Here is a 24,535-nt window from a genome sequence, read left to right on the forward strand (position 1 = left end):
GTCATCTCCAGTAGGGTTAAATACATGATACGAGAGTGGAGAGAGCAACATGACTTCCAATCATCGCGCGATTGCCATTTTGGTTAATGTTACTTATGGCAGCGAACATGGTGGCCGTTCCCACTGTTCGTGCTCCCAACTGACCTCCCAGAGGGGAGCCGCCGACAGGCCGCCATGTGCTAAACGTCACTAGCTATTGATTCACGGTAGTTCTTGAACAAAGTAAAAAAAGGGGGAAACGTCTACTAAAGGCAATTTTAACGGCATGCGACGCGACTTACAATAGCGAGGCCAACTTAGCAGGGAGAGTGACGCAACTCCCTATCATCGCGCGATTGCAGGAAAAAAGTACAACTTTTTTATTTTTCGTCTTTGGTTCAAAAGTAGGGTATTGTTGAACTTGTCTTGGTCTCCTGAGTTCAGATATATACCCAAAAATCCGAAATTCCATAGGTGGTAATCTATAGTATCCCCAAAATTAGTTCTTTATTTTGCACAAAATAAATACAAAGCTAAAGAAAAAAATATAAAATTAAGCCTGGTTTAAATACTGACCTCCCTTTCATGGTTGAGCCATGTTGCCAGCTAAAACACGCAAAAATTTAACAAAAATAATATTAAAGTACCAAGACATAGCCAAATATTGTAGCACCACATCACTAGCAGACATTTGAATTTGCCGACTAGAATGCAGTCAGTTAACTGATGTGACGGTTGATTGGGGGTCGGATAATTGATGCTCTACTGTACTAGGAATAAACTGAACTTTTTATTGGAATGCAAGAATCGCAGGGTGATTCCAATGTCTATCTTTCGTATTAAATTATCCTTTTGATGTGAGTCATTACTTTCCAAATTAAGATAGTTCTTTCTCAGCAAAATCATTCATAACACTAGAAGAACAATTATGTTCAATCAAAAGTGCATGAGTTACCTGCCATGAACCTACGAGGTCACATAGTCATGCTACAAAATTTCCTAAAAAATAAAAAATAAAAATATTTTATAAAAATAAATAACAGCTTTGGTTTTGTCTTTGATAGTCACAACACTGCAAGTACAATCTATTGTGTAAAAACAGAATTAGATGTATTTGTAAATACAAACTCAAGAAAAAAATTTATTTCTAACTAAAGGTTACATTGCTTAAACATAGGCTTACCATATTTTTTTTCTCAAACTGGACAACAGAAAATAAATCAGTACCTTTAAAATATTACAATATACAGTTTAACCCGATTATAATGTCATCCATGTGACCAGCAATTTTTTGACTTTATAACAAAGTGTTGTTATCTGCGAGGTCATAATTTTAGTTTCATAAAAAGTACCAAGTGTGTTTAGAATCTATTATAAAATCCATTTTAATTTAACATTGTATGTATTACCGTAAAATTATTTCTTAATGGTAATACAGTATACTGTACTGTATCTATTATAGTAATAATAATTTATTGTCGTATGTATAAAAGTGCAAACTAAATGTTTAAATCAACTTTATTTACATTATTATGTCTAAGTTTACATCGATGTAATTAAAAATTTCAAAAAATAACTTTTATAAGAAATTTCTATTTGTCTTAAGTTTTGATAATGGCGGCACTTCTGGCTTTGAGAATAATGTCGAATTAAAAGGCAACAAAAGGTTAAACTAATGTATGCGAATTAAAAAATCACAATAACAATATTCACTTTAAAAAGTCGGTTATTTTAGATTGTAAGCATTTTTCACCTAAAAATTGTTTATCAATGACATTTTCTAAATCATACACTTTGTTCATTATTTCCAATGCAGTCTAACGTTAAAGCTTTCTTTTTTAAACTAGCTATTTCACCTGATTTGATGCTAAATTACAACACGAGTAACTATGTGGACTAACCAATTGTCAAGTCGTTTAAAGGGGTGGCAAATCTCATTCCACAGAAGTTAGATGGTGAAAGTACCACCCATAGTCGTTCTAGGAAGTGGACTGACCCTAGGGAGTGAATACTTAGTAGTTTCTTTGTTAAATAAAATTCGTAATCTAATTTTATAAATTTGAGAGTGCTTTAATTATGACATTAAAACAGGGTTTTATGTTGTTAGAAGTGGGTTTTTTTAACATTTTCTATTATAATAAAATTGTGGGACCGATAAAAAATTGACGTTATATTGGGGTTGTCATTACATCTGATGACGTTATAATCAGGTTAAACTGTATTTGAGGAAGTTCCTTCTACTGCTACTAGGCTTGCCTTATGTTTTGCACAATTCAAGTGATTTTTAATGTCCGAATACCCACCACAAGTTACTGAAATTTTGAAAAGCACATTTCACTTTGTCAATACAATCACAAACTTTTTCAAAAACAGATAATTCTTTTTAATTCATCAGTAAACACATAGTTTTCATTTGGCATTTTGGAAATTAAATTAATTTAATGTAAAGTACAAAATAATCGCAAATGCCGACTAGCAATTTGAACTCAACTAAGATAGGACATGCGCAACAGTGACATTGCTAGTGTAAGTTTTAGTGTTGCCAACTCTAATTGAAACAAAATATCTAAAAAATGAAATAAAAATATTTGAATCTCATAGACTTCATGCTATTCTAAATTCTGGAAAAATATCTGGATGAGAAAATAAAACATTTAAAGTCATTATGCCCCATGCTATAAATTTTGAGGGAAAACATCTAGACAACATTAAAAGTACTTAGATCTAGATACAAAATATTTAGATTGGCAACAGAGAATGTAACAGAAGGGATATTTTAGTTACCAAATTGCCATTTTATGCATGGCTGTGCTATTTTTATTTCTTGTATATTCAATTCTTTTACAATTTTACCAAATAACCGGGACAAAATGACAAACTGGCCAGGATGCAGGGATCATATCATCAAACTGGAACAGTCCCTGGACAAAGTGGACATATGATAAGCCTACTTAAACAACAACACAGACATAATCATTACTCAACAATTTAATTGGTTACATTACATCCTATGATATGTCATGGTAAAAAATAATAACTTTTTTCCTCTGGAAAACTTAGGAAATTGATTTCCAGTTTCATTTGCCATCATGATCTAAATATTTATTATAAGATTAATAGTAAGTTTTCAGTTTGTGAAATTCCATTATAATTATCAAATAAACTTTATTAATAATTTATTTTGTTTTTAAATGAAAAAAATCAATACAATATATTTTTTTCAAATTTTTTTTTTTACAGAAAGTAAATACTTGTCCAGTGGATAGGTTACCTTTCATGTTAATTCTCGTGAGAGAAAAATTGCAAGGAACTATTGTTCGAAGGGTTAGTTCTATTTAATTTTTCATTATAAATATTTATATTATAAATAAATATTTATATAATATTTATATAAATATTTATTTATAATATTTATAACTGAAGGTATATTATTATTAATTTATTTAAAAATTATTATATGATATATTCAGAACTTAATATTTTTGTGGATGAAGAGTATTAAATATTGTAATACTTAATATATTTAGCTTTTTGTTAATATTTTATATATAAAATATTGTACTAGATATCATTTGATATTATAGAGGTTTTCGTGTCTTGTTTAAATTATATCGGGTCCAAGCAAGGGGTCTGTGCAAACCTCAGTGTGTAAAAATGACACTGTTTTGTTAATGTCACATGATGCTGATGGAAAATGATAATTCTAGGATTTGTTGGTTTATTAATTTTATAAGCTAGTAAATTTGCATATTATTTGCAAATTTTAATATACACTTAAATTAATGTGAGTGTATGTAAGAGAGAGTTTACATAAATTTCACCTATGGATAAATAGGTTAAATAGGAAATTTGGAAAAGTTCAGTTTTCTGAAGTAGTCCAGAAAGAGAAAATATTCATTGGAATAAATCTTAACAAGATCTCGATGTACCTTTTTGAAGTGATCCTCATCTTTGTTCAATATCCCAACTCTACAAAAGAACCACTGATATTTGGAAGTCAATCTTGAACTTTTCTGCAAAATTTTTACAGAAATTCCTCATTGAAAAGGAAGGACAATGAGCTCATGTCATTATTGGTTGAGACTTCCAATAATGCCAGGAAGGTTTGTGCAATGATTAAATGGAACAGAAATTAGACTTACACTGAAAAGTGACAGTTTATATACTTGACAAAAATTAAATTTTAGACATTTGAATTCTCAAAATACAAAATTTAGCAAATGAATTTATTCAAAATTGTTAAAGAATAATTTTTTAACTCATACAATTTTCATGTAAAAATCTATAGATTACTAAAATTAAATTTACTCAAAAAAAATTCTAAAATTTATAAAATTGTACTAACATTTTTATTTTTTGTGGAAAAGAATCTGCAAACAAATAAAGTGCTAGAATGCTAGAATAAAGTTTTTCTTTTAATATTAATTTTTAAACTATATATATATATATAGTTTAAAAATTAATATTAAAAAAACTTATTATACATATATATACTTATATATATATATATATATAGTACAAAAATTTGCTTTATATACATAAAGCAAATTTTTGTCATAATTGTTTATGAGCAATTGATAATTAAAAAGAATTTAAATGACAATTGATAGAACTCTTAAAATAGGATTTCTAAATTATATTTAAAATTGCTTATAATTAATTATTATTCAGAAAATATAATTTTTAAAACTAAAGCATTTAAAATAGTTTTTGAAAAGACTATTATTAAAATATTTGACAAAAATATTTTAGAAATTTTCTTCTTTGGGTAATTATTTTAATTTTAAAGCTTAAAGCAGCAAATTCTGATGCTTTAAGTTTAATTACTTCACAAATGAAATGGTCCAAGTATTTTCATTGACTACATGCTGAAATCATAAATGTGACTGTTTTTACAGAAATATAACACTATGTAGGCTAATTTTCATATCTTTCTTGTAAAAAAATTTCTTTGGCATCAAGATGATATTGAAACAGTTTCTAGTAGTGAAGAGATGATTAATCAGAATCTGGAATCAGAAAAATTGGCCATTTTTCGGATATTTGAATTGGAAGTGAGAAAATCTCATTACAATTTCTGATTCTTAAAAACAATTTTTCCACGAGAAAATTAAAAATTTTTTAAATTATTATATTAACAATTAAATATTAGTTTATTGAAAACTTTCGTGTCAACAAAGCAGAGAATACACAATGTTTTTGTTCTTTTAACTGGCTATTGGGTTTGGAAGTATTCTTATATTGCATACATCCAGTTTGAGGTAGTGTTTCTACAATAATTACTAGCTAAAATTAAGAGTTCCCACCAAAACGACAAGGAACACATCATTTGTTCACTCCTTTCTATTGTTTATCTCTAACCCATAGCTTTATTTTTAATCAGTGTGCAGATCATATGTTACACTACCTTCATTTTACTTTTAAACAATATAAGCATATTTGTCATTGTTTTTTATATAATTTGTAATTCAGTAATTGTCATTTTAACATTATATCCTTTTATTTATTTTTTTTTTTTTACACTATACCTTTATATATCTATCTTATTACAGTAGAGCATTGATTATCCGACTCAATTGGGAACTGGGGTTGGTCGGATAACTGAAAAAATGGACAACCGAACAGTATGAAAAATACATACAGTATAGTATAGTAGTATATCGCCATTACCCTAATTCGCATTGAATTTTCATTGATGTTAAGCCTAACAAATTTTTTTTAAAAATAATAATCATAGCTATTGTATCGTTAAAAATTATTTCTTTATTTTGCACAAAATAAATACAAAAATAAAGAAAAGACAGAAAATTAAGCCTGGTTTAAATACTGGTCTCCCTTTTGTGGTTGAGCCAGTGTTGCCAGCTAAAACATGCAAAAATTTAACAAAAATAATATTAAAGTAGCCAAGACATAGCCAAATATTGTAGCTCCACATCACTAGCGGACATTTGAATTTGCCAACTAGAACGCAGTCGGTTAACCGATGTGACGATTGATTGGGGGTCGGATAATCAATGCTCTACTGTATTTATGTTATCACCATATATATGTTTTTTATTATATCTTTAGTCATTTAATGTATGTATTTTTTAATAATATTTGGGGTTTTTTTTTTTTTGTTATTAGGAAGATGGAAATCTATTGCCGCTTGATATTTCCTACTATATATAAAATTAATTAATTAATTAATTTAATTTTATCATATACAGAGAAAGAATTTTATTTATTAATGAAGTGTAGTTTATATATAGATCTGAATTAAAGATAAAAATTTTTTGTAAAAATTTTATAGTAGACTTATTGACATATGGTATAGTCTTATTTTGCATAGGGGTTGTGTGTCAACATGAATTTGTGTATATCAGTTCCATGTATAACAAGACCCTACTATATTAAATAATAGAGTATAGATAATAATTAGATGTATTTACTTTTGACCTACTTAATTTTTGAAAAATTAAGTAGGTCAAAAGTAAATACAGTCAAACCTGTTTTTATGCGGGGGATAGGGACCGCATTAAAAAAAACGCATAAAAAAAATCTCACGAAACTTCACGAATGGCTGTAAATAATAGTTTTCGCAACACAATTTTAAAAATAATTTTTTTATGCGGTCAACAGGGACCGCATAAAAAAAGTCTCACATAGAAAATAACTCAAAACCGTACGAAATAGAATTTATTGGCAACAGATGTCAGCACTTGACTGCATCGTCTGGTCTATCGTCTGTTTTACATATTTTTGTCCAGGTGGTGTTTTGTTGACTTAAAAAGTAAATTATTTCATTTTTCGCATATTCATGCAATATTATTACTATAATAAGTGCATTTATGCTATAATAAGTTTATTTAGCTATAATAAGTCAACGTGAGACATGACGAATCGCACGAGACTAGTCGCCAACTATACCGCACAAATTAAAAATTCGCATTAAAAAAATCGCACAAATAAAAATCGCACATAAAAAGAGCGCATAAAAACAGGTTTGACTGTACATCTAATAATCATCTAGTAACAATTTTTTTTATTTGTATTATAATAAAACTTTTAATACAGTAGCCCCTCGTTATATTTATTTTATTTATTTATTTAAGCATTCTGGTACAAAGACCCTGATGCGGGGATAGAACAAAACAAAGTATACATAATCTTATAAAATAACAAAACATATTTCACAGATATATTCATCAATTGTAATAACATTAATAATTTAAAATGATAATTGCAAAATTTATAAACTAAATCCAAATCAGAAAATAAAACTTAAAGAACTACTTGGGAGAACTATCCGAAAGAAATTAACAACCAACAGAGCTAAAACTTACCTAAAAAAAGAAAAAAACAGCAATTCAAACCAATTGTTCGAAAGAAAATCGGATAGTCTCCCAAGCAGTCCAAGCAGCCACAGATTAAATAGTAGGCAGACCACGCCCCAAAACGTAATTTACATAAATAAGCACAGCTTTCGCTTTAAGCCTAAAAAAACAATGAAAAAGAAATCGAAAATCAAATATACAATAAACATTATGAAATAATCAATTTAACCCTCTTTATGAAAATAAATACCTTAAAGAATAAATCAAAATCAGAAATAACTTTTTTAAACTGATTAAATGAAAAATTGGGAACCCCAAAAGTCTCCTCACGTAATTTTGACAAAAGAGAACAAACAGCAATAATATGAAATGCATCCAATGGTAAGTCCGCCACACCACATATGCAAATGTCCCTTCTGTAATTACATAAAAAACTTAATGAATTACATCTTATTTGCATTAATACGGCCATAACATTAGAAGAAAAATTACTATTATAAATAGAACAATCAAAAAAAGGTTTATTCAAACTCTTATACCATTCACAATAAGAACTTAATAATATGCCATGATTCAACTTCAAAATATAATTATCAAAATTATTTAACTTTAGTAAATAAACACTATTAAAATCTTGTAACAGATTATCAAAATCGATTCCGTTCCTTGAACAACTAGCCCACCAATACTTCGACAAAGGCAACTGAACATGTTTCACAACATAACGCAAACAAATCTTACTAAGGCGTTCTTCATTTAAACTCAACGTTCTAAAAATCCAATTAACAGATTTGTTCAGGATCAAACAAGACAAAGGAATCAATGAACATTCCATAGACACTAGATAACTAGGAGTACACCTTGGAAGCCCGTACATTCTCTTAACAAAAGTAGTTAATACCGTATCCAAACTCTCCGCCTGAAACCCCCACACCTCCGAAGCATAAAGGAGACATGAGCCCACCACGGCATTAAATAACCTTAACCGATCCTTCAAATTACACAACTTAGCAGACTGACACATATGAATAACTTTGTCCATTTTTATCTCAGCATTAACTTGACAAGACCTCACATGAGTATTAAAATAACCATTACTTTTAAAAATTACACCTAAATACTTATATTGAGATACAACCGAAATTGGAACACCTCGAAACCACCATTTGTCAGCCTTAGAAGCCTTACCACCATTTCGAAAGACCACAATTTTTGATTTAGCAAGATTCAATTGTAAACTATTATTGCTTAAATAATTATCCAGAAGGTCAATCGACCTCTGTAATGACCTCGGAGAATCCGCCACAATTACCACATCATCCGCATACGCTAATACTTTAACAGACACACCACTGACAACTATACCATCTCCGCCGGAATCATCAATACAATTTAATAAATCATTTAAAAATAAACTAAAAAGAATAGGGCTTAAGTTACAACCCTGTTTACACCCTTATCAGAAAAGAAAGGCTGAGAACAAAAATTCCTCCATTTAATCGTAACATTTGAACCACTATATAACTCTGCCAATAAAGATACAAACTTAAAGCTTAATCCAAACTTTAATAATTTCCTCCATAATAAATCCCTATCAACAGAATCAAATGCTGATGCTAAATCTATAAAAAAAGCATAAACCTTATGCCGTTTCCTGCTTAGTGTCTTAGAGATAACAGTATACAGAATAAAAATATTATCAACAGTAGAGTAACCTGCATGGAAACCAGCCTGACTCTCTGACAGAATATCTCTCAAATTCAACCAACTTATTAACCTGTAATACAAAACTCTACAAAAAATCTTAAGAGACGCAGCACAACAACGAAATACCTCTGTAATTAGTAAGCACCGACCTTGAGCCACCCTTAGGCACCGGAACCAATAAAGAACTCTTCCATTCATCTGGAATAACACCAGTTCTCAGAACCTTATTAAAATTATCTAATAAACAGAGAAAAGCACTATCAATTTTCCAAAATTCAGTAGGAATACCATCTATTCCAGGAGCACCACCAACAGTCGACTTACTTAAAACGACTCTAAGTTCCTCCTCCGAGATGTAAGAATCCAATATTTCGTTTGACCAAGTCACACAATCATTAAAAACCACTAAATCAACATCATATGGACTTTCAGAGCCATAAAGGGAGAAAAAATAACTAAACCAATCAAATAAACTAATATTAACCTTAGCATAATTTCCCCTTGCTTTACATAAATTCCAAAATAATCTATTATTTTTATAAAAATTTTTAACATTTTGTAACCTTTTACAAAATTCTTTCTTCTTTGCTAAACATAATTTTTTTACCAAACTTCGGTATAACACAAAAACTCTCCTCTGAGCCGGCAAACCATTTTTCTTGAACTCTAACCAAGCTCTATTTCTGGCTCTAACCATTAATCGACAATCCAAGTCAAACCAATCATTAATTCCAACCATAGTCTTTTTCCTTTGAGTCAATCCTTTCACTTTGACAAAATCCAATATCACCTTACTTAGCTCCAACAAAGATAAATTGGGAGTCTGCTCCAAGCAACGCCACAAATCAGCGGACAACGACTCCAGCTGACCACTGTCCCAGAAAATCCTCTGGTAACAAGTACCAGAACCGCCCAAAGAATCTATGGCACGATCTTCCAAATAAAGTACTATCGGGCAGTGATCGGACCAAAAACAACTCTCTACTCTAAAACATTTAATACAGTTCCACACAGAAGGAGTAACTATTCCCAAATCAATTACTGAGGACCCTCGGTTGGAAACAAAAGTAAACTCTCCCGCTTCATCACCAGAAGCACGACCATTTAAAATTATTAGATCATTATCTGCACAATACTCAAGAACTTTCAGTCCTCTCACATTCATATTTACATCTTTGGAGGCTCTACTTCTCTTATTAACAGCAATACCACTACTATCACATATATTTGTCGAAATCACATTATCGTTACCAGTCCGTGCATTAAAATCACCCAACCAAATCCAATTTGATTCGTCAACCTCAAACCTGGACAGTACATCAAAAATTTCTTGCCACCTTTGTTCCTGCATATAAACAAAACCAATATTAAACTCTCCTAATGGTAGCAGAATATTAATCAATACAATATAACTATCCCTATAAATAATATTAAATTTCAAAGATGATTTAATGCAAAGCAACCAACCAGCCATAGGTCTACCCCTACTGTGAGCCCTCAAAGCATCACCAACAATACAATGATATTCTCTTAATTCCTCCCAATAGCATCTGCTCCCACCCTTAATAAACCAAGTTTCCGATAAAAAGACCACATCATACTTCAATAAATAACTCCAAAAAGACCGCGGTTTATTACCAATCCCAGCACAATTCCACGCCATAATAGAAAACACAGAAGACATTACTGGTTGCTATGAGATCGGCACCACCTTAGCTGATACTTCATCGACTTTATACCGAACTCCATCTACCAGTAACTTATCATAACTTAACCGAACACTTCTTGCTCCTTCTTCCCTTTTTTTCTTCCCAAATACCCTTAGGTTGTATCTAATATCCCGCAAACGTTTAGAAAAATCATCATACACAGAAACATTAAGATTCCGATTCTCAAATACAGTCTTTTTAAACCTCAATTTATCACTAAAAGACCCAAATTGGCAAATCACTGGTCTGGGTTTATCTCCAACTCTCTTCCCAACCCGATACGCGTTTACAATATGCAGCGAGGATAAATTTAATGTATTAACCGCAAAAGAATTAACAGTGTCAAATATTTCCAAAGAAGTCTCTTCTTTCCTCTCTTCCAATCCGTGGATAACAACATTGTTCATCCTTCTCTGATTATCCATAACATCCAGTTCTCTCTCAAAAAAAGAAAATTTCGTGAAAATTTTATCCATATCCAACGAATGCCCAACACCAGTTACCTCCCCTCCAACCTTTGACTCAACCTCCCCCAACCTCATCTCGAAGTCAATCAACGCCTCATCTACATTCTGAAGCCACTCTGTCAGATGATCCAGTCTTCTGATAAATTCATCAACCTTACCGTTCAGCGAAACATGCAATCGCAATAAAAGCCTAACTCCCTCTGCCACATCAAAATTTGAGTCCTGTAATAAGTTCGCAATATCCTCTTCACCAGAAGAAGTCTCACCCCTAAACCTAGCTGTTGATCTTTCAGAAACGGTTGGAGAAAAGGTCTTCCTCTTCCGAGCCTGGGACATAATTATAAACTAGACTTACCTAGAAAAAGAAAAAAACAGCAATTCAAACCAATTGTTCAAAAGAAAATCGGATAGTCTCCCAAGCAGTCCAAGCAGCCACAGATTAAATAGTAGGCAGACCACGCCCCAAAACGTAATTTGTATAAATAAGCACAGCTTTCGCTTTAAGCCTTAAAGAATAAATCAAAATCAGAAATAACTTTTTTAAACTGATTAAATGAAAAATTGGGAACCCCAAAAGTCTCCTCACGTAATTTTGACAAAAGAGAACAAACAGCAATAATATGAAATGCATCCAATGGTAAGTCCGCCACACCACATATGCAAATGTCCTTTCTAAAAAAAGAAAAAAACAGCAATTCAAACCAATTGTTCAAAAGAAAATCGGATAGTCTCCCCGCCCCTCGTTATATTGTGCCTCATTATATCACAATTTTTTTTGGTTCCCAAATTTTAAGAGCATTTTAGTCAATAAATTTTAAATTACCAATTACAATTGAATTTCTTTTTACAACGAAATACAGTATTATGTTCTTATCATTGACATTGAAACTACCACTGCAGGTGAAACAATAAATTCATTAAGAGATAAATAAGCAAAACAGTTGGGCAGATCAATTATCATTTATGTTTCCTTTTGATATTAAAAGTTGTTTATTTATTGGTTTTAAGCACTGTCCTCGTTTACAAGTTTCTATGAATTTGAAATTTCAAATTAACTGCTTAATGTGTAAGGAAAAGATTTCTTTATTTCTGAATAGAAAGTTCTAAAATTTTTATAACAGTAGTAACTTTATTTTGCTTTTTTAGAGAATTTTTACTTTGTAATTTTATAATTTTTGATGTTCTATTATATGTTCAATATTTATTTTTTAAATTTTCAATTACAATTAAATTTTTTAAATTTTCAATTACAATTAATTTTTATTGAAAAATATAAATTACACAAATTTTTAATGAGTGATTTATTATGAAATATATCAGTATGTATAATAAAATCGTAACCGATATTTTGTTTTTATATTGACAGTACAGTGGAATGTTGCTTAATGAGCACCTCGCATAACGAGCAAAATAAATTGTAAAAAAAATGACTCGCTTAACAAGCGAATTTTCTCATAATGAGTGGCTGGGAGAGGGGAAGTCCCAGTTTATGCACATGCTCCATATAGCACTCATTCAGCTAGCATCTTAGTGTTGCTTGTGATCACACATTTTTCCAAACTTTTTCCAACACATATTACATATAAACATCAACAACCATAGCCCATTATATACATGCCAAATGATATGCCAAATTCTTGGGCTATGTAAAGACTATAATTAAATATTAGAAATTAATTAATTTGACTAGAAGTAGGCAGTTATGCTGCCATCTTGTATTAAATTTAATTACCAATTCCAAATTAAATTTTAGAAACATCTGAATTAAAAATTAACTATTTATAATTATTAAATTTAATACAAGATGGAAACATAACTGCCTACCTCTAGTCAGATTAATTAATTTATATTATTTAAGTGTAAGCCTTTACATAGCCCAAGAATTTGGCATATCATTTGGTGTGTTTATCAAACATATTATGTGATTTTTTTTTTTTGATTTTTTTTTTTTTTTTTTGTTTCTGCAAATTGAATTCTCATTTCAGATTGGTTCATTCCACACTAGATGATGATGATGATTCACACTCCTTAACAATGTTTATTGTATAATTTTCTTCAAATAAACACTATACATAAAATATTTGAGTATATTTTTTGGCGTGGAATACATTATCATATTTTACATTAATTTCTATGGGAAAAATTGTTTCGCTTAATGAGTGTTTCACATTACAAGTAAGACTCTGGAACAAATTATGCTTGTTAAGCGAGGTTCTACTGTATTTGTCTTTAAATGTCATTGTTAAAGAAACAATAATGCTAAATGGGCGTTTGTGGTGGTATCAATGTTTATGTAAACGTCAATTAATACGATATAACTATGAATAAAATTCAGTATTGCAAAACTAAGTTTATTTTATATCAGAAATACTTGCTGATGAAAGAATAGAGGACAGAGATTCCATAACATGTATAATCTGTTTAGTGAAAACCAGAATTTTTAGTACTCTGTTATATCATGCTTGTCAGGAGGCAAAGAAAAAGCGTGATGTAACAAGCTGTATTAAATTGAAATATTTTTAAATTTAGATCCCAGCTAATGGCTGGAAATCAATGGACTCATGGTTAGAGCAACAAGATGACGATGATGATAGTGATTTAACATACTGTGAAGTGTGTGGACAATGCAACCAAGAAGATCGTCTTCTTTTGTGTGACAGCTGTGACTTAGGCTATCACTGTGAATGTTTGGACCCTCCATTGGAGAATATTCCTGTTGGTGAATGGTTCTGTCCAAACTGTGATACAAGAGGTTTAGATGAATGTAAGTTGTCAATTTTTTGCTTTGTTTTGCTATTATTAGTCTATTTTAATATTGACTGATTTAAATTTTAAAATCATAATCTGTTTTGTCACGTTTGTTGAACTTATTTAATTTAAGAAAATCTTAAAAGTTTATTACAATATTTGATTTTGTAAATACAGTTAGATCCTGCTTATCACGGGGATGGATGCGTTCCTAGACAACAAAGCACTAAATGAAATAGCATTAAACGAGGTCAATTTAACATAGAGTAAATAGGGAAAGGGGAACATGCAACCAAAAATAAAAAGACTTTACTTTAATTTTAAGTTATTTTTATATTAATTTGCATAATAATATATGTTAAATAACACACAAACTTTTGCGCACAGAAATGTAAAGTTCATTTTTTGTGATGAAGGTCCTGGATCTTCTGAAATTCTTGATCAATTTTTGCAATGAAATTGTCTAGTTCCATTTTTTGTTTTTTTTTTTTTTCCTTAAGCAAATGTCAGTAACAGGAGATGGCATTTAAAATGCCTCGTCTTGCTTTTGCTCTTCTTTCAAAATCTGGATCATTCGCTACAATTTGATTAATGATTTTTGTTAACATTACAAACTTTTACTAAGGAAATCTGTAGATAAGTGTTTTGGGTTCTTTTCAGAATCACTATTTTCCAGTTCTACATGAATTCCTTGTTCTGCCAGTTCTTGAAGGTCGTCATTGGTAAGGCTCTCACTAGAAACCTGTTGTAACTCTTCAATATCCTGCTCGTCTACATCTCCTAGTCATGCTGTATTGATTAGGTTGACAATTTGGTCAACTATAGGGCCTTCTCATTGAGAATTCTTGGATACCTTCAGCTATAACTTTTTCTGCACTTCATTTATGCATTTATCAGTTAATTCTTGCCGAGCGAAGTCAATATTGTCTATTACATTCATGATGTTTTATTTTTTTCCAAAATTGCACCAAATAAACATAGATTTAAGGAAAGTACAGTGCTTTGATGAATTGCCACCTTTTGCTGATTGGTTCGTGTTCGTAAATAATTGTATTATATACGAATCAATGAAATGCCGTGATAATTTGAACCAGAGTAAATTTTGAGCTTTTTTTTAGGTTTTGAGCAGATTGCATTATATCAAATCAGCATTAATCGAGGCAGCATTAAGCGGGGTCTTACTGTAGTTTTAAAAAATTTACTCAAATTATTAAAAAAAATACTGAGAATAATCCAAATAGTTTTAAAACTGTTATTCATTGAAATTAGTTAATAATATCAGCCATTAACAGATATATAAATATTTTAAATTCTTCTTACTCTGTGGACATAGAGGATCTTTTAACCATGGATTTGGCCCTGCTTACAATGAAGCCACTACAATGGTGATGGAAGGAGCCCAACATATCCAGGACAGACCACCCCTGAAAAATTTTTGTGGTTTTACAATTGCCCGATCTGATCTCAGACCCCAAAGTGATGCCTTAACAGTCTGTTCTATTTTATTTAATGATTGTTAAACTATACAATCAAACCTCAAAATAATTCTCTTTTTACCATCCTTACAATTATTAATGAATATTTGTGAATGGATTTTCCCCATAAATATTAAATAGAAAAACTTTTATCTGAAGTACTAAATGTGTGATTTTATATTGCAATTCATAGTTTTAACACTAGATTACAGGACTTTTAAATTCTTAGAATCATACTAGGAATATGTACAGTACCTTAATATTCCATCAAAAAAAAAAATGTTTTTTAATATTCACATTCAAATACAATAGAAACATGTGTAAAGGAAATAAAACACTATATCATATATATGTATTTATTTGATAGTTTAGTATTTGATATCTATTCATTACATGGAATCAAATACTAAACTATGTTAGTCCACAATAATTTTAATTAAAGAAATAGCTAATTAAATGCAGTTTTATATTTCATTTTGAAAATTGTTGATGGTTTTTTCCTCAGTACTGAGTTGTATCACTCACTAGCTTTGAAAAATGATCTAACTAAACCAAAATCAAAAAAATCCTCCCACAACAAGGAATGAATTTTACACTAAATGACCTAAGTTACATTTTAATATTGTCAACTCAGAATTAAAATTTATTGCTATACCTAGTTTATTATAATTTTGCACAGTGTAAGCATTAAAATTAGTTTACAGAGGTTTTATTTATTATTGACTAAGTGATCTAAAATGCAGCTTCAGTGTTTGTTTAAGACGTGGCCACACTGGGCAATGACTTATTGATGATCAATTAATACAATCTATCATGCTATCAACATTTGAAATATAAAATATGCAGTAAACCAGTAAAAAGAAGCAAAATACACTTTTATAACTTAAAGTAACTGTTGTTAGACCAAAAACTTTAGTTTCTTACGCTAATTTCAACAAGGAAAACCTAGGGGAAAAATATACTTTTATCTAAAGTTCCACTCTACTTATTACTATATATAATTCTTATTGTTTTAAAGTGTTTTAGTTCAGCATCGTTCAGTTTAATGCCAATTTCAAAGGCAAAAAATGATGGTGCTAAATGAAAGTTTGAATGTATTTGTAGATTTAATTTTTTGTTTTACAAAGATACAGACTTCAGATGGTACAAATGGGAGACAAGAATCTGTTACACCTTGACCTAAAAGATCCATTGTGCACCTCATATGATTATTATAGAAGTCTTCTGAATTCTTTAAAGAAGGACACTAAACTTTTAGAGGAACTATGGAAGCCATCATCTTAGCTCAAAAAAAGAACTCAGATGAGGAAATCTGTCCAAATAAAGAATAAATAAGACTCATGAATGAGATACAGCATCAGCAGAATCACAAAAGTGGCAAAAAGGCTGAGGGAGAAAATTTTAGTTGGCACAAACATACATGGTGACTAAACCCAGCCAATGTCATGATTCCAATCAGAAAATAAATATAATTCTTTTAAATATCACTATGATAATTTTCACGCCAAATACTGTATAAATGATATGAAGAATACCTTGCACTCCTTTCAATACGCATCTGCAGAATATTTAAGGAGTGCAACCTTGTACTACCACTAGCCCCACTTCCAAGCTTACGCAAGCTCCTTTGCAATGATAGAGACAAGTTCTCCATGCTCGAGAAGTTGGGGGTCTATGCTGTTCCACTGGAAAATCTCGCAACAGGAGTAAACACAAGAAATATTGGGGCCATCACCAGAATGCTTGCCAGCTGTCTTGTGGAGCACCAAGATGATGTGGTAAGGGGTAAGCACACCACAGAGCTTACAAGAAAGGTACTCGAACAAGGTTACAACCCGCTATGGTTGCAAGCACGTATGCTCAAGAGCTGTAAAGATAGAAAAACTGTTTTCATCTGGGAATCTCTCCTTACCACCACTTTGGATGCATGCAACACTCCTACTCTCTATCTGCCCAATGTATGGGTCACGCTGTACAAGCATTTGAGCACGTTTTAGCGTTGTCTAATACATGTGCAGCGTGAGCTTGGGTCTGTGCATGCACAACTTTGCTAGTCACGGAGCCAGATGCTCGATCAGTTTTCGAACGTTTTTGAACTTTTGTTTTGTGTTCTTAACGGCTTTGGCAAAACTTTATGCGTTCTATTCTATATCGGATTAGTTCTATTTAAAGTTTTTTGGCAAATTTATGTACTTGCCTGACGACGACGACAATAAGGTTTGTCGAAAGTACTTGCAACAAGCAAATGTGTATATAACGCTGAACTCAGTGTATTCTTCATATCGTTTAAATATAATTCTTCCTGAAAGCAAGAAAAGTCTTTAGTTTGCAAAGAAAAACCATGTAAAAATGTCTTACTATATTTTAAATGGGAAGTTTTCCTCCACTGTATTTAAAGCAGATATAAGTTGTGATGGGGTAGGTTATATACTGATTTGAAATTGCATTTGTGAACTCATCAAACAATTTTTGGTTTGTCTAAAGTCACTAAATGCATCTTTAGAGAATGTGAAAAACTTTTTTTGCTGAACACACATTAATCTTTCATCATGATTTTTCCCAAAAGCATCAAAGACAAGTGTACACATACCTAACTTTTCAGTTTATTTCTCACTTATTTTCTTTATATTTGGTCCATGCCATAAACTTCTACTTGAATTTGTATCTTGATAGTTTATAGTTAATTTCCTGTAATGATATTCCATTTGTATAATGTGTATCGAGTGTATTTGATGCAATGATTATTACTCTAATAAGCTATAAACTCATTGCTCTTTTCATCACTATAAAATGAATTTTGATGACTAAATCTAATTACTTGCGAGATTATTAAAATTTTGGTTTATTTGCTTTAGTTTTTGAACCCTAAAATTTATAAATCAATTTTATATTAATTTAAGTAACATTTGTATAAAATAATAATTAATAGCTTTTAAGTTAGAAGTTGATGATAAATTAAATTTTTAACATAACATTTTCTAACATTAATTGTGTGAATGAAACAATTTCAGCATTCTGTTGGATGGCCTAACCATTTAAAATCTATTAATTAATGTCTGAATTTTGAAGTTTTGTTTATGTAGAGAACAAAATTCTGATGATAAACAGAAAGAGGAATGAATATTGCATTGACAGTACTGTCAATGCAATATTCATTCCTCAACCAAGGTAGATTAGACTGACTTTATTGATCATGAAGGATATGCATTTTGGACTCTGTCCCTCATCAGTCCTTTTATATTCAATATCAGTCTGGTTAAAAACGTTACAAGTTTTAGGTTACAATTATAAATATATATAAAATTACAATGAACGCAATATTATCTGAATGGTAGAAATTATCACCTGTATAGCTATAATGCACACAACTGGATTCTTAGATACTATAAGATAACTAACTAAAATGTAAATTAAGTAAAAGGAAAAAAAAAAACAATTGTTAAATAAAATGAATGAATGAACATGTAATTTGGCAATTTCAGCATGTTGCTGACAATGGAGGCCAGCATATTGATCATGCTGTTACATAGCCACACAGTATACTGTGTGTATTATGACACATTTTGAGTTATTCAATACAGTATCACAGCAGACATTTTTGTAACTAACTTTTTTTGTTTCCAAACAAAATTCCATCTCCATGGAAGTCTCCATGTAAAATATAATATCATTTTGCTGTTTAATTCCTGAGTTATGTCTTTTTGAAATGTGAATTTTAATTATGAACACTGTGTATATTGATTTATATTAAAACTATAAAATTTCATTCTTATTTATATATATACTCATATGAAATAATTCATTCATATAATAACTGCTTATATGAATTGTATATAAAATGTAGTTTATTAAATTTATTTTAATCTGATGTAGGTAATTTATCAGAAGAACTTATGGCAGATTTTCAGGAAATATTACGTAGTCGTTTTAGACCTAGATCCTCCATTTTTCAACCTCGAATTATTGCCAGAACATCTGCAATCGAAACAGTAAGGCATCGGGTACAGAGGAGAAGAGAAGCTCAATTAGAAGATATAAGAAATGTAAAAATTTATTTATATTTATGGAATAAGTGACTCATTTAAAATCTGAATGACTTTACTATATAAAACAATTATCAATTTTTGTTCTGTTTTGAAATTTGTAGGGTATTGTCATTTAAATACTTTAGATAATCTAATTAACAGTGAAAGTCATAAAAGAGATAATTTAAATTTTAATTTGAAAACTTTTGGATTTAAATAGTCACTAATTTTCATTTTTTGTCTTTTATAATTAGGATAATATGAGAATTAAAGTAACAAAAAATCAATTTAAATGGTTTTCATAAAAAGTACTTGATTTAATCTAGTATAGTGATTTTCAAAGTGGGCGGCAGGATTACCTAAGTTGGCAACATAATAATGATGAAATTTATTAAACTAAATTTTAGCATCTTTTATGTTTTATGTGATCTTTAAATTCATTTTCAAAATTTTTGCAGTTGTGGCAGTGCTGGAAAGTCATTGTCTACAAAGGGACATACAAGCACTGGCTCTAATATTGAACAATTAATATTAGTTTGAAATACTTATGACATACAGTATCTAGTATTAATTTTACATAGGAACATTGATTTGAAGTAAATCTAAGCATTAAATCTGTCTCAGTTGAAAAATTATTTTATCTCAAAAAGTTAGGAACTGCATATTAGTGCAATAAGCTTCTCATTTGTTTTGTAATATTTGACAGGAATTTAGTTGTTTCATAATATTTGATTGTATTATGTATTGTGCTTTCGTTAATCACAACAGCATTGAAAATAGTTTGAAATAAATGTAATTATTCTTGCATTTCTCTTATTATATTTGATAAAAATGTGTCTAGTTCATTCATCTGATTTCTCACCATGAAAATAAATCAACTGTAAATTTTTGAATGTGATGATTTGAAACTTGTTAAAAAGTATTAGATCAGGCATTAAGAAATGTATAAATTCTATCTTACACATTAATAATTTGCTAATAATGAAGTAGGTATTAAATTTGTTATTCAAGATTCTTCTAAATGACTACAAACCTTTATAAACTGGAATCACTGAATTAAGGTTATAATTGAAAAATACCAATTAGAAATTTTAAGTAGATATGGTTAAATATACAATTAATTGTTACTATTTTGAATTTCTGCCACCCCTTTTTGTTCAAAAGAGACTTTTGTAATATAGGATAAATGGCATTAGAAGTCAGTTTATTGAATGAAGGCACTGGGCAGGAAAAGTTTGGAAACCCCAGATCTAATGCTGTCTAGCAGATATAACCTAACTAATTTAATGCTATTATTAAAATATTTTTTATCTGCTAGTTATTTTAATGCTCATATTATAGTACTTTATCAGATATTTTATTTTAATATCTGGTTACATAGCATTAAATTAATAATTTTTCAAAAAAGCTTTATAATTAAAATATTGAATAGATGTATTTAAATTTTATTGTATGTAGTTTTATATTTTAAATAAAATTTTAAGTTTGTTTATAACATACATGACATTATGATAATTCATTACAACAGCATTTCTCACCTGGGGTCATGACCCCAAGGGGGTTGTGGATGAAACCATAATTTAAATAACTGTCATTGTACAACTTATCTTTTTTACCAACTGATTCACTGGATGTAGATGGCTCACTTTGTTTTTTCACAAATTTATCCATTTTGCATTAGAAATTTAAAAAAAAACAATTCAGTTTTACGGTTAACTGCACACTAAAATAAAAGCACCAGACGCACGCTTCACATTCGAAACTTCACTGAAGTGGTACAATCGCCAGTGCCTCTTTTATACTAGTGACAGCACAACTTGTTCAAATGCATCCATATGCATGTTCAAACATGCTCTCAAAGCGAGCATTATAGTTGAAGATCAAATTACAAACACGTACACATTAAGTTGGAACTTGTAAATTGCTCATGTATGTACTGTACACATCACACATGCATGTTCATACCCATCGCTGTAAACAAGATGACATAAAATAATAGGAATAGTTGTATTACATTTTTTATACTGTTGGTATTTTCTTAATGTATAAAATTAGTGCAATGTGATTATATTATATTTTTAAAAATTTACATTTATAATTACAGTCAAAATTCAGTTAGTAATAGTAAGGCTTACTGTTGTTATTCCTTTGGGAGGGGGGTCGAGAAATATTAATTTTATTTATATTTATTATTTGGTGGGTCGCGGAGGTAAGAAGGTTGAGAATCGCTGCATTACAATAATGAAAATTATACACAAATAGAGTTAATGTATTGTCACTAATGTACTATATATGTGATGTTAATCATCTCTTACTTTAGAAGTGTGGCAGTGATTTGTTTTGTTACAGAAAACTTATAAACCAGGGAAAAAAGTTATTTTTATTAACAATATACCTAAATATAGATCTAATGGTGTGTGTATATGTTTTTATATACATACTGTTTCATATAATGTATTTTGTATTTTGTTTGGTAACTGATAATATACGAAAAAATGTATTAACCTATCCCATGTTGAAATATTTTTCCATTGCATGTCGCTTTGCGTTGAATTTTCGTCGATGTTAAGCCTAGCATAAATTTTTTAACGGCATCATCATTCTTTTTAATGTGAGATATTGTGGCATTTCCAACTCCATATTTCCAAGCTAAGCTTGATCCACTAGCACCACACTTCAACTGATCTATTATGTTAAGTTTATCAGAAACACTGAGAACAATGCATTTACGTTTAGTTGCCATTGCAAATGGTACAACTACATCACGATCTGTTACAAGTATAAAATTCACAGATTCAAAATTAATGTCCCCGATAGAAACGGATTTCGATTCAGCACGACACACGTCCCAACACACAGTCCTCAGAAAAACAGCACTCAAAAGTGCCAGTGCTACCAGCTAAAAAACACACACCAATAATAAAAATATTGCAGTAGCCCAAGGTAGAGAGTGTCGAGTCGCATCGTGTAATGGCTGTTTCATCTGCTCCACTTCAACTTGAATTTCTAATTCTTTGGGACAGTTTCAAGTAAGTTCTTTAACTGCATCTTTTAGCTGAAGTACTTTGGTGTTTAGAACAGTTTGAATTTTGCCGATCTGCCCATTTTTTCGGGAGTTACTGCACTTTTTGTACAGTTGATTCGGCGACCGTTATAACTGTCCGTTATAACGGTCATTTTTGACTTAAATTAGATTTTTTGGTTATGGGACAATAAAGCCATGGAACCGGAAGTAACCCACACTCCATTAGGGGAGGAAGACACAACAGAACAACAAACTCAACAGACAACAAATTTCCAACAAACAAAGGAATCAGAAGAGACAACAGAGAACACTCTAATTAAGGAGGCAGCTTTCTTACTGGGAAAAATAATGGACTTGTGCCCAGAGCACACATACTCAATATTAAAGTCAATCAAAGACATGAAATAAGGGAACATGCTACTAAATTGTACGGATACTTACATGAAATGCATGGAATAGTTCGGGAAATGCGGAAAACAAAATCACCTATGCGGAATGATAGCCACAAACCAACTTATAGTGACATAGTCAAACGAAATACTAGGCCAAGCAACACAACAAGGAATATACAACGATCGATAGATGAAAAGATTAATAGTGAAGGAACGGGAGGATCACACGCAGTGATATTATACTCCAAGGACCAAGAAGACGGCTCAACGGTGGACATGAGGAAACTCACAGACAAGATACAACAAACAATTGAACCACACAAGCTTAGAATAAAAATAAAAGCAGTCAGGAAAGTCGCCAACAATGGAATATGTATACGTGTGGGCAATAGGGAAGAGTGTGAAAAATTGGAAACGGAAATCCAGAACATACCAGAGATAAAACAAAAGATCCAATGTAAACGATCAGAGGGGAGAAGACCTCGAATTATACTTCTCAACGTCCCTCAATCAGTAGCTGATGAAAACATAATAACATGCATATACAACCAAAATGAGATCTGGAAGGAAATAACCAAAGAAGTATTTCAGGAAGAATGTAGAATCACGGCTACAATCACAAGAGGGAAAGTCAATGAAAACTGCAGACATGTGGTTATCACAACCTCCCCAAAATCAGGAACTTCCTCATAACAGAAAAGAATATTTCAATTAGTTGGGTCACAGTAAGAGTGGACGATTTTATCCCTCTGTTGAGATGCTACAGATGCTGCAGAATAGGACATATGGCGAAAACCTGCACAGGACAGCAGCATTGCAGCCACTGTGGTAAAGAACACAAATTCGCCAACTGCGACAGACGCAAGGAACCACCTTGCTGTATAAACTGCCACAAAATAAACAAAGAATTGTCAAACAACAAGAAGCAGCCAACCAACCACGGAGCTTTCCATCCAGACTGCCCCGTAACTAGAAAAACAAAGGCAGCACAAATCAAAAAGATAGACTATGGCCTGTAATTCCTCACAAAGCATCACTCAGTCAACTCAAACTACACAGGCAATGCAAGCGAACAACAGTAATACCATCAAACTTCTCCAGATAAACCTACAGAGAAGTAGAGCAGCGAGCTCTCTTTTGATAAAAACCGCAAACGACCTGAACGTGGATATCATAACAATCCAAGAGCCATATACCATCAATAATAAAATAATCAGATTTCAAAACTGGAGAATTTTGACTAGTAACAAAAACACCAGGCCTAAAAGTGGCATCATAGTCCGAACAGACTCAACAGATATAGCTTTTGTCCCACATTTAAGTAATGAGAAAATCACTACAGCTATAATTAACCAAAAACAACCAATCTTTCTGATTGGTGTCTATTTTTCACCGTACGACGATGACGACGAATGTATGCAGGAATTAGCTGAAATTCTTTACCGGTTAAAAGGAAAAAACGTTATAGTTGCAGGTGATGTTAATGCGAAATCAGCAACATGGTACAACAAAAAGGAGGATAAGAGAGGGACCCTGCTTAACAACCTTATGGATGAGATGGACATGGTCTCGTCAAACATGTCAACAGAACCAACCTTCTATACAGGCTTCGCGGAGGGGTGGACCGATGTATTCATTAACACAACAAATTTAAGCCACATAATCTTAAACTGTGAAACGCAGCTGAGAACC

The 24,535-nt window shown here is 31.0% G+C and overlaps 1 protein-coding gene across 2 annotated transcripts in view; it reads left to right on the forward strand.

The window, feature by feature from the left end:
• LOC136989867 (uncharacterized) overlaps nt 1–24,535 on the forward strand; it is a 77,218-nt gene that overhangs the window by 22,276 nt on the left and 30,407 nt on the right. For both annotated transcript variants that reach the window (XM_067288153.1, XM_067288152.1), the window contains exons 4-6: nt 3,220–3,303; nt 13,708–13,942; nt 19,275–19,444. In XM_067288153.1, the coding sequence (XP_067144254.1) occupies nt 3,220–3,303; nt 13,708–13,942; nt 19,275–19,444 (489 nt within the window). The remainder of the gene's footprint in view (nt 1–3,219; nt 3,304–13,707; nt 13,943–19,274; nt 19,445–24,535) is intronic.

Source organism: Centruroides vittatus, unplaced genomic scaffold (genome assembly GCF_030686945.1).
Source record: "Centruroides vittatus isolate TY-2023 unplaced genomic scaffold, ASM3068694v2 scaffold_769, whole genome shotgun sequence".
Classification (NCBI taxonomy): domain Eukaryota; kingdom Metazoa; phylum Arthropoda; class Arachnida; order Scorpiones; family Buthidae; genus Centruroides; species Centruroides vittatus.